Here is a 12030-nt window from a genome sequence, read left to right as displayed (position 1 = left end):
CCACACCGAAGTAAAAAGAAGTCGAGATTGTCAGTGACATCTAAATCTGAGTGGAGAAACCTGGAATTTTTGGTTCTTTTCCCAGCTCACTTTCCAACCTGGTATGGACTTGGAATCTAGAAATTGTCAATGTTGTTCTACTCAACGATAAAGCGATTGAACTTAATCTTAGTCTCCGAATCTACCGCGCTTCCAGACGCGAAAATACCAAATGTCGGACCCGTAAAATCCAGCGCTGTTATCTCTTTCGTGTGAAATGAGCCTAGCGACTGGAAGCGGTCATTTCGGATCTTGTATCTGAATTCATATGACTCTGATGAAGCTTCAATCCTAAGCTGGATCTCGGCACCCTAATTCATACTTGGTCCTTGAATAGTTGTCCGAGTGTCGTCCTTCCCCATAACTGAGCTGTAGCATAGTTTCCCTAGATCGTTGTTGATGTAGATCTCTGCATGTCGAAAGCGTCTTTGTACGCTGCCAATCCAGCTTCCCAACTGCCAGATTTCGTTCCTGGTAGTACGTAATTCGGTTCCGGCTTAATTTATACATCATAGAAACTCAAACCGAGAAGTCGTAAGCTCTTCTCGGGTCAAAGTTGGACGAGGATCAAGTTCTCCTCATCTTGGTGATTGTCCCCCGAGGCAGGTGGATTCACAAGTAGCTTGTGGAGCATTCTCTATCCCGGAGGCTTGGATTGTTCCCACAAACAGGGTATCTCCTGATAATATGGAGAGAGTAAGCACTTAGATTTACTGCTGCTCCGAACCAGCAACAATTTGCCGAGCGTGACGACGGTGTACAGAAGTGGACGCAACTGGACGTTGGAAATGCCTTAGCGAAGCCAATGTCCACATCAACACAACGGCAGAGTGCGGGGATCTCATGTCCACTTCAGGTCGTACTAGTACCACACTCTCACACTTCCTGACTTGCGCGCTGCGATAAAATATCATTGCAAGTGGACATGAATTGATTGCATCTCTCAACTTTCCACTGAAAACGAATTTTAAACCTCAATCCCCACCCTGACAGTCAGGTGAATCTGGGGCGTGGAGATACCCCGCAAATTCCCCAGAATACATGTCCCGACGCACGTTCAGATATCTCATGACGAAGATGCCACCAAATCTGGAGTAGTTACTCGAAGTGGACTTCCATGTTGTACATATATCTTCGTTGGAGGCTCCAGTGGAACAGATCAAGTAGCTCACCATCTTCTGCCTCAACTGGAACGAATTTCTTGAGTTAACACAATGATCCACGACACCAAAGCACTGTCTCCAGAGGTCGAGCAGATGGATCGAGCTTCGTCTTACACTGAGGGTACTTCCCGATTCGATGACCATGTCCTGGCGCACCGCGGAACTATGTTGATGGAAGAGGAAAGGAATTTGGGTGTTTGGGAAACTGCCAAGTTACATTGGAGGGCCCTTCTGATTTGTATGTTCCGTATCCCGGTTTTTCACCTCGTTCATCTGTCTAATACACGGCAGGTACGGTATGTTTTACAGCCGGTATGCTCTTCGGTTACGATACTGTCGTTAATGGCGCAAGTATCTCCATGCCGGCATTCTTCATATATTTTGGAGATATTGGACCTACCGGGCCATACCTACCTTCCAAAGTATGTTACTGGTCGGCGCTGCCCTTTGTCACAAGGTCAAAATACTGATTGACGTAGTGGACATCGCTCTGGACTGCAATGTCCGCGCTTGCACAAGCCTTTGGAGCATTCTTTGTCGGCTTCATCCTTGATCGATTTGGGCGAAAGTGGCCCGCCGTCGGTGCAGGTGCATTGACTATGGTGGGAACGGCTGTTCAGTATACAAGTACAAGCAGAGGGGCTCTGCTCGCAGGAAAGATGGTTGTTGGGTTTGGCATAGGATCTGCTCTGGCGACGGCTACCAGTTATGCATCTGAGGTACGACCGGATATTAAGATGAAATTTGAAATTCCCAACTAACACAAGTAGGTTGCTCCCATCAAGCTTCGTGCACCAATACAGTCTGGATTGGTTCTATTCACAGTGTTCATGCAAGGGGTCGCCCTCGGAATTATCCGCACGTTCGTTCCTAATACCCACCCCATAGCCTTCCGCCATGTTTTCGCCATACAATGGGCATTCGGAGGGCTTTTGATGATAGCATTCGCATTGACACCAGAGCAAGTCGCACATCAACTACCCAATCCGAGCCTTGTATTAATGTTCCATCAGATCTCCCATATTTCTGATCAACAATGGCCGCTTGGAAAAAGCATATTCTGTGATGACCCGCATCTACGGTAAAATAGATGATGTTGATGCCAGACTTGCATACCTCATCAAGACCATTCGCGAGGAAAAATCCAACCATTCTCCCGAGAGCGGAACCTACTTCGAATGCTTCAAGAGCAAAGATCTGAAACGAACTCTCACAGTCATCTTCCTCTACACAGCGGCCAACGTTGGGGGAACAGCATTCCTCGCACAGTCTATTTACTTCCTCATCATCGCTGGTCTTCCTGCGATTCATGCCTTTGATGTATCGATTGGAGGATTTGGTCTGGCTTGTATCATTATCGTGTCGAGCTGGTTCATCATGAACAAAATCTCCAGAAGAATTGGCTTCCTGGCGGGATGCATCATCAACTTCGTCATCATGCTCATAGTCGGTGCGCTGTATTACTCTCCTGGGAATGCCTCATTGTGGGCCATCGCCGTCTTGATGTAAGTGCATTTCCTCGCGTCAATAATTTTACGGTGACATTTTGCTGACAGAACGTAGGAACGTTTTGATTTCTCTCCAAACCTCCCTCCTGCAAGGTCTCGGCTGGCCCATCGCAGCCGAACTCTCCAGCTATAGACTTCGTGGCAAGACAATGTCCATTGCGGTCGTCATGCAGACCTTCTCTACTTGGCTTACCAATTTCATCGTCCCATACATCTACAACGTCGATTCTGGCAATCTCGGTGCCAGAACGGGATTCATCTTTGCAGGCACGAGTTTGTTGCTTATTGTTGGTGCTTATTTCCTTGTGCCTGAGACCATGAGCATGACGATCGAAGAGATTGATATTGCTTATGAGAAGAAGATCCCTGCGAGGCATATCAAGAAGGGCGTGGTAACTGTTGATGCGGACTTGGATATGAGCGGTGCAGGGAAAGTGTAACCATAGAACATAGACAATCTTGGGAGATCAATGGAGTATGCAAGTGATGAAATTGGCCTGCATTCGTGACTTCACCTCGATTAGCTTGCTGGCATTGTCAATGTTCAATAAAGTGGTCTTCATCATTAACAAACCTCGGCAGTGCCTCCAATGGATTGATTATTTTCAAGTCAAGTGATCATACAAACATATCAAAACACATGCGCATACTTCAATCAAAGGTAATCCACCTGATCAACACAATCGCTGCCAACGCATTCAAACATTTCAAGCCTTCCTTCAAATATTGCTCGTAACACCGGGCTGGATTTCCTCCAGAATTTCCATCAGCTCCTTGTGCACTCGCTCTTGAGTCTCCGCGCCCTCCTTACTCCTGACAAACGGGCTCGGCTCCTTGACTACACACTCGCTCATGTACCGACCATCACTCTCCGGCCCCGCAGCGCAAGAATGCACCAGTGTACGACCACCGACTTCAGTCGTTCGCGCAATCAGCATTTTGAGAAATGTGAAAATATATCCAGAGATTCCCTGTACGCCAGGATATATTAATCGCAGAATTCAATAGGTATCAGAAAAGGCGAGGGATGCGTGGCCATACCTCAATGTCCTTGTCTAACTCTGAATGACACAACCCGGGGTTGACAGTATTGAGAATCACAGGTGTCGATGCATTTGGACTTTGTTTCATCGCTGCAGATATGGATCTGACGAGGAGAACTTCGAGGAGTTTGGACGTGTTGTAGCGATCGTTGATATACGCTTGATTGTTCTTCTTGAGTGCTTCGAATATCGATGATTCTTTTCTCTCCGCAAATTTGGCCTGCAGTAATTTCATGTCAGCATTCATGCAAGTATTATTTGAACCACGTTTCAAGATCAGATATTACATTTTCGTGCACAATTGAGCTCGTAATAGTAACTCTCGGCGTGACCCCCGTCGTCTGTTGCGATTTTCTCAGGATAGGAAATAAGCTGAGAACTAAGAGGAACGTTCCAATGACATTCACGGCAATAGTAATCTCCGTCCCTTCAGCAGACTCAAATGTATTCTTCAACACCCCAGCATTCGCAAGCAGGACATCGAGTCTATCCAGGGATTCACATTTCTCCACGAACGCTTTGATGGACTCGTAATTCGACATGTCGACTTGCCAGACCTCCACGACATTCTTCTTCCCTGTCGTCTGTTCAATGGATGATTTTGCATCGTCGCCTTTTTTGATGGAGCGCACTGCGAGGATCACTTTCGCGGCATCGAGGCGGACCAAGTGTCGTGCTGCTTCTAGGCCGAGTCCGGTGTTGGATCCGCTTACGATGATTGTTTGGCCGGCGAAGGATTGTGTGGGTACGGGGATCGTTTGCCTTTGGGCGCGAAGGGCTGCGAGAGGTGACATTTTTGGAGAGTTTGGTGTTTTGAAGTTTGGGGACGAGGAGATGAGAGCGGGGTCACGGAATTGGATTGAGAGGGGTAATGAGGGGCATGGCTATCTATCTAAATGTTCGATACCGGCCCTCAAACTTTAATCGATCTTCACTAATTTGTCAGCCTTTGAGTTATACCTTTGCTTGTAAAGACATCAAGCTCCAGGAGATGCGCCGAAAGGACAGGAGTTTCTCGTTTTCACATTACAGTTGTTCCGAGCCCGAAGCTAGCAGCAGCTATATTTGTGAAGGCCGTCGCTTAGCCTCTGATCACTAAACAATAACAGCCTAACAGCGCTGCCGTTGATCACTAAACATTTGTGGAATGCCCTTAGAGTTCAGCCAGATGGATAGACTTTGTTTTCTTAATCAAGTAGTCGAATACTCAACCGCTAATGACTCGGAATTGTCTGACTTTTTAATCGCAATAAACTAGATCATAAACAGAGATAATAACATATGATGCAGGCCATAAGCCGGCAACACCAAACGGTGTACCGCTTCGAAAACCTTCCTCGAGTTCCAGCGGCTTTATTATACCAGATATTAAATTTTGTCAACGGGACAATAAGGAATTATGTTCTAATCAGACTCAAATTATTTCATTCCCAAAGAATTGATGTTCAGTAGGATTGAGGTTTCATTATTTTGCTTGTTCAGTCGGTCTCCCTTCTGCTCGCATTTGCTACTTCAACAACGCCCTCAGACCAGAGAGCCTGTACCCCTCAATTTCATTCATAAGACTGCAGATCTCACCAGCCTTCTTTTGACCAAACACAGGCGCCGCCAGTTTGGAAAACTTTGTGCACACCCCTTTCCATGAAACTGAATTGGCTGGCTCTCCACTTGGATAGATTAATTCCTTAGACAAGCTGCTTCTATTATTATCGTGTACTATAGGGAGGAGCTTCATATAGTATGAAAGTCTTAATTTATTAAGGTATTCTAGAGCTCCTCTATAAGAGGAAGCTCTAGGAGTTCTAGTTATATAAGTAGCCTCTAGTTAGCTAGAGCGCTTTAGGGAGTGCTTTAGGTACGCTAGGTATATAATATACCTTCTCACTTAGCTTTATAATAATAAGCAAAGCGATATAAATAGTATAGATAATACTACCTGAATTATAATAAGAGTTAATACTAACTAACAGCGTTAGGTCTTAAGCGCCTAGTAGCTCTAAGTATATAAAGTAAGTAAGTTCCCTTAAACGCTCTTTCCTTAAATAATAACTTTAACGTAATATTAGTAAATATAGCTAAAAGCTCCTATGCCTCCCGCGCCTTACGCACCTCTAACCTCGCTGCTACTTATATAATAAAGAAGAAGACTATAAGTTATTTATTTAAAGATTCCGATATAGTTAGTATTATAAGGAATTATTAGAACTACGCTAATACTTTATAAAATAGGCTTATAACTACCGCACCTCCTTTACTACTGCCTCTCTACTATTACTACTACTATTATTACTATTACTACTAACTCCCGCCTACTGCCCTACTATAGCAGGGGCTATCCGTGCTATACCTTATAGCTACTATATTCGCAGTAGTTTATAAGGTACACTAGGCGACTCTTATCGCGATAAAGAGATAGCTTCGCGCTATTTTTATTATTATAAAAATAATAAATTAGGTTATATCGCTGCCCCTGCTTACACCGCTGAGCTCTTCGCCGGCTACTTAGTAGCCCAGGCTCTCCTAGAGAGTATATATATAAGTGTTTCCTTATAATATAGTATTAGAATAATAAAGTATTAAGGTATTAATATTAAAGTATTAAGTGAGACTAACTCTGTGATATATATAAGCTCTTATAATCCGCTAGGCTACTATTCGGAAGGCTTTAGAGGCTAAGGAGAATAAGGATAAGAATAAGATTTATACTACTATTCGTAAGTTATAATAGTAGTCTTATAGATTTCAGATATTATCTAACTATTAATATTAGCTACTACTCTTACTCCCGCCTTTACTTTCTATAAAGAGACTACTATTCCCTCCCCTTGCCTTATTTTTAATACTATAGAAATAAGCTCTAGCTCTATAAGAGCTACTATTATCACTCCTATAGCGCGTTTAGCCTTACGTGCCTCTACTTTAGCAGAGGTTAATATTATAGCTAGCGCTACCTAGTAGTTAATTAACTTTCTCCTCTCTTCTTAGTAAGTAGTATAAGCTTTATAACTTTTAAGTAGTAGCTTAGGAATATTACCTCTTTATTATTATAGTTCAAGCTAGCGTATTAGTATAGCTTTATAACTTAGAAGTTATAGCTTAGGATCAGGTCTCTTACTTTTCGTATTATTTTAGCGCGGCTTTATAACCTTAAAATAGTAGCTTAGGATTAAGTCCTATAATTCCACTTATTCTCTTCTCTCTAATAGCGTTTAAGAATTATAAATATAAAGTAAAGGAAACGTGATAAAAGAAAGTGTCTATATAAACTATATAACTTAAGCGAGCTTCTTAATATTAGCTCGAGAGTTTTAAAGGTTTAAAAGAGTAATAAATACTTTAAACTTCTACTTTAGTAAGTTTTTAGTTAAGCTATTAGCTAGTATATTATTTATTAGGAGATATGTCACCTAAAAACTCCCCTTTTTATACTCCTATTATAGTTATATATTCTATATATCGATATACTAAAGCTTTATTAAGATATACTAGTTCTCTTTAACTATTAGCTAAATCGTCTGTTTATTATTATAGAATATATTCTATAGAGCTCCTATATTAAGCCTTAGCTCTTTAAAGAACCTTTAAAGCGCTATTACTTCCTTAGCTATCTGTTCTATACTAAGAAGCTCTACCTTAGTTATTAAGGTAGTAATAGTATCTTATTAGAAGGCTTTCTAAATAATAGCTCCTCTAAATAATATAATAAGGAATCCTTAGAAGAAATAATATAAATTAATATCGTTAGTAAATAACACGTCTAAAGTAATAAAAAAGTATATCTCTCTATCTTCCTAACTATAAATAATAGCTAAGAATCTTAAGCTAAATAGATATTATATAGCTTAATTAACTACTACTAAGTATAGCGTACTTAGGTTAGTTAAGAAGTGCGATAGTTAAGAGGCTATAAAGGCGATATTTAGCTAAAGTATAATAGCTATATATAGTACTAACTTAACCTTCTCTTAATATTCCTTAATTTACTTAAAAGTTACTATACTAAGGTTCTTAACTAGCTTATAGTATAAGAGAGGCGTGCTAAGGCACTTCCTATCTATTATATTAAACTTCTAAGCTATCTTCTTAATATAGATATTATATAAGAGAGATACTATCTTCTTTTCCCTATTCTATACTACTTATACTCCTAAGAACTACTTTATATCTCCTAGGACTATTAGCTTATATGCCTTATATAATCTATCTATAATTATCTAGCCCTCTTTAGCGTATTTAATATAATATAAGACCTAAATATTATTAATATAGAATATTACAAAAATAGTCCTATACTAGTTTATAAAGATATATAGCTTCTTTATAAGTAGAGATAGGTCTAGCTTACTAAGTATCTTAGTAAAGTCACTATACTAAAGTATAAGTAAGTCTCTTAAGCTATAGAGCGCTTAGTTAATTTCTACTACTATTCCTAGTCTTTTCTAGCTTTCTAAAGGGAAACATAAGACTAAAGCGCTTTTCTTATCTCTTTTTATATTAATAAAGGTGTTAATTATATTAAACTACTTTACTTCTAAGTCGAATTAAGCTATTAGTACTATTATAACTTAGAATAACCTCGCTATAAGTATAACTATATAAGTTAAGAATATTATAGAGTTATCTTATATATTACCTCGTATTATAATCTAAGACATATAATACTTAAGCTATCCTATAGAATCTACCTTATAAGTAAATACTTACTTTAAGGGAATTAATAAGGTAATTATATTTTCCCTAGGAATTAGTCTTTAATAATCTTAAGCTTCTAAGTTTAATATCTCCCTTTTCATATCTACTTTAAACTACTTATTATATAAGTAACTCTCTAGCTCTCTCTAGTTCTTAGGTAGCTTCAAGAGCTTCTCTTAATATTAGTTTTATAAGTTAGAGGCTCCTACCTCTACTCGGATATCTAATATAACACTTAAAACTACTATATAAAGTATAATAATATTATAGCTATTAGCTTACGTTAGAGTCTTACTATAGAAAGTTATAGTAAACTCTTAGAGACGTAAGTAGCTATCTTATCTTAGAGCTACTATTATAAAGTAATAGCTATATATAGTAAGCCTTTTATATTCTCTCTAGGCTTCTTATATTACTTAGATTCAATCATGTTCTATTACTTATTACTATTAGTAGCTATTTCTAGCTACTTATAGAAACTTAGTCCCTATTACTTTAAGAGGAGCTTCTAAAAGCTTAGTAACCTATTACTTAAAGTCTTATAGCTATTAGCTAAGTAATACGACTTAAGGGTATATTTATTAGTATACCTCCTTAATACCTAGACTAGTATTATTACTACTTATAGTATCCCTCTAGTGCTAAGGCGAGAGATAATTAGTCTCTATAGCTTTAGGATCTCTTAGGGCGCCTCGACTTAACCTCTTATAAGGAGTTAGATCTTTACTACTATTAGTGATATTATTGTTATAAAGGACTATATTATTACTCTCTACCCCTAAGGTTTAACTCTTATAGGAAGCTAATTCGGAAGTCTAAGAGAGCTCTAGTAAGTTAACTTCTATTAGTTCTTATACCTCTAGTACTACCCTCGAGCTTTATAGAAGCTCTAATAGAGTAATATCTATTAGTTCTAGTACCTCCTTAATAACTAGTATAGTAGTCTTAATACTAATGTTAGTCTTAACTATAGCTTTATTTAGTTCGGCTATATATTCTACTATAACTACGTTAGTAATATTACTAATACTATACTCTACGTCTAGAGTAATAATATTCTCTTCCAGGTCCTTAATAAGCTCCTTTAGAGTAGAAGTAAGTTAGCTAACCTTTCTTTCTTCCTTAAGGGAATAGAATATTATCTTATTAAACTATATATTACACGTGATTATTATATAGTGTAGCTAGGGCACCTAGATCCTATATAAGTTAGAAGTAATATAACTAACTAAGTATCTAATATATACCTTAAGGCTAACTTTAAAACCTTTATAACTCCTTCCAGCTTCTCTATTAGCTATAACTAGATATATACGCGCCTTATACGCGTATACTCTACTCTAGTTAAGTCTTAAGTCTATTAAGAGCTTCTTTATTATTAGTAGATTATATTATTAAAAGTAATTCTGAAACTATTCCTAGAGTACTTAGTTAGGACTCCTTATCTCTTAGTATACAAGAGAACTTATATTATAAAAGTAGATTACTATATAATATACCTCTAAGTAAAGCTTCTCTAGTAGGTTCGCCTAAACGCGTATCTTAATAGATTTATTAATAATCTCTTATTCTATACGCTTAGTACCGCTTATAAGTTCCTTAGTATATAGTAAGGGATTCTCTACCTCTATCTTTTCTCTCGTAGTCTATTCCTTATACCTTAACATGCCTTAAATAGCTATAACTAAGGTATTATTATTATATCGAATAATATAGACTAATAGTCTATATTAACGCCTAGTCTAATACTCGAAGTTCTCTAAGACTAGTATAACGTAGCTAACTAACTTACTTAGTAATATATAGCTAAAGAGCTTCCTATTATACTTATCCTTAATAATAAGTAGCTAGTAAGTACTATGGTAGGGTAGTATGGTTCCGGGTCGGAAGATAGTTAGCCTATTCCGTAGATTATATAAGTAGGCGTGATAATATGTAATAAATATATTATCTTCTCTCTCTTACTCTTACTACCTATTTAGTTAGTAGTCTTCTATATCCCTGCTTACTATTATAGTAGGGTAGTGTAGTTCTAGGTCGGAAGATAGTTAGCCTATTTCGTAAGGTTATATAGATAAGCGCGATAGCGCGTAATAAATATATTATCTTCTCTCTCCTACTCTTACTACTTATTTAGTTAGTAGTCCTTTATATCCCTGCTTACTATATACTTTAATAGTACTACCTTACTTCTTTATATTAATAATTAACGTAGGGAACTAGAAGTAAAGCAGAGGAATAATTAGGATATAGCTAAGCTAGTAGTAAAAGTAAGAGTTAGAATTTTATCGCTTAGTAACTTAGTTATAGTAATAGATAGATATATAGGAAATAGCTAGAAAAAAGGGGCTTAGGGAGCTCTTATTTAGCGGATAAGATATTAGGAAATAGCGGAATATAAGTAGAGAGGGCTAAGGAGGTATAGAAGAGAAAGTTATCGCGATAAGCTTAGAAAATAAGGTTATTATAATAATAAAGAAAGTTTATATAAAGAAAACAAGTAAGGAACAGATAAATACGAAAAGAAAGTAGGTTTAATATAAAAAAGGGGCCTAAAGTAAAGTGAAAAAGGGATATAAGGAAAAAAGGTTAAAGAGGTCGGAGTAGTTAAGAGAGCTAAGTCTAAAGGTTATAAGGAGTATAATTACTACGCTCTTACTAGTAACTCTAGCACTTTTAACTCTAGTAATATTAGGTATACTATACCTTATAAGTAGGTACTAAAGGTTTAAATCATTTACTGAATTCCTTAATATAACTGTATTTCTAGGAGATCCTAAGAACTAAAGAACGTTAAGTACAGAGGAAAGCGATATAATAAAATATATTCAAGTCCGGGAAGAAAGCTATTAAGAATTAAGGACTACGAATTCCAAGATAGTAAAAGTCAGGTATATTTTAGTTATACCGGCCCCAGGTATACTAGGCGCGCTATACTTTAAGGGAGCTAATATTATAGAGTTCTTAGAATAGTATACCGATTAGTATAATAATGCCTAATTAAAGGATACGGACTGAATTAAACGGCTTCTCTGATATTATAATCTCACTATTAGTTAGTATATTAAGATATTACTAGAGTAAATAAGTAAGAATTAGGAAGAGCTAGTAGTCTCTCTTTTAGAGGAGTATAAGAATTAGGATACTTTTTAATAGATAAACTCCCGATTGTTCCTTAAGGCTCTAAAGTTAAAACCGCGAACTATAGAAAGTGATATAAAGCAGTTTATTCAATAATTTATTATAATATTAGTTACTCTAGTAAAAAAGGGCTAGTTGAAAAATTATACTCAGGGAGTATAGTTCTTAAATAAGCTACTAAGAGACGTTCGTAGGAAGGTGATACGTAAGAATAAGGTTAATATTAATAAGCTGAGTATAATTAAGTTTAACGACTTAGTTAAGATAGCTACTAAGATTTATATATCTAATAAGATAGTCTAGGAGTTTTCTAATAGTTATATAAAATAGGAAAGCCTTAGTAAATTAGTAGATTCACTTACCTAAGTACCTATTACTCTTAAAGCAGAGAGTTAGCTAGTTCCCCCTATTATTAGCCTAAAGACTATATCTATAGAAGTAGTA

The 12030-nt window shown here is 37.4% G+C and overlaps 2 protein-coding genes across 2 annotated transcripts; one reads left to right on the top strand and one right to left on the bottom strand.

Moving 5' to 3' along the window:
• The first annotated feature begins 757 nt into the window (after positions 1 to 757).
• Positions 758 to 3263, top strand: ONS95_009064 (uncharacterized protein). Its single transcript, XM_058502631.1, has 6 exons — positions 758 to 1440; positions 1494 to 1624; positions 1682 to 1921; positions 1973 to 2163; positions 2216 to 2707; positions 2766 to 3263. Exons 1-6 carry the CDS (start codon positions 1254 to 1256, stop codon positions 3148 to 3150), a joined length of 1626 nt encoding a protein of 541 aa, XP_058361560.1. The 5' UTR covers positions 758 to 1253; the 3' UTR covers positions 3151 to 3263.
• On the bottom strand, positions 3264 to 5102 carry ONS95_009063 (uncharacterized protein). Its single transcript, XM_058502630.1, has 3 exons — positions 4041 to 5102; positions 3752 to 3973; positions 3264 to 3681 (listed from the first exon to the last, which is right to left on the bottom strand). Exons 1-3 carry the CDS (start codon positions 4545 to 4547, stop codon positions 3430 to 3432), a joined length of 981 nt encoding a protein of 326 aa, XP_058361559.1. The 5' UTR covers positions 4548 to 5102; the 3' UTR covers positions 3264 to 3429.
• Positions 5103 to 12030: the final 6928 nt, after the last annotated feature.

This window comes from Cadophora gregata (assembly GCF_030347475.1).
Source record: "Cadophora gregata isolate MNR1 chromosome Unknown scaffold_3, whole genome shotgun sequence".
Lineage (NCBI taxonomy): Eukaryota > Fungi > Ascomycota > Leotiomycetes > Helotiales > Ploettnerulaceae > Cadophora > Cadophora gregata.
Note: the sequence above shows the minus strand (reverse complement) of the source record. Positions and strands in the feature narration are given on the sequence as shown.

Bases quoted from the DNA above. Each gene is read 5' to 3' on its own strand.
- ONS95_009063 (XM_058502630.1), bottom strand. From the start codon at position 4,547: ATGTCACCTCTCGCAGCCCTTCGCGCCCAAAGGCAAACGATCCCCGTA. The intron at 3,974-4,040 runs GTAATATCTGAT...AAATTACTGCAG, and splicing joins GCTCAATTGTGCACGAAAAT to GCCAAATTTGCGGAGAGAAA. The intron at 3,682-3,751 runs GTATGGCCACGC...CCTGGCGTACAG, and splicing joins AGTTAGACAAGGACATTGAG to GGAATCTCTGGATATATTTT.
- ONS95_009064 (XM_058502631.1), top strand. From the start codon at position 1,254: ATGATCCACGACACCAAAGCACTGTCTCCAGAGGTCGAGCAGATGGAT. The intron at 1,625-1,681 runs GTATGTTACTGG...TGATTGACGTAG, and splicing joins GGCCATACCTACCTTCCAAA to TGGACATCGCTCTGGACTGC. The intron at 2,164-2,215 runs GCAAGTCGCACA...ATGTTCCATCAG, and splicing joins GCATTCGCATTGACACCAGA to ATCTCCCATATTTCTGATCA.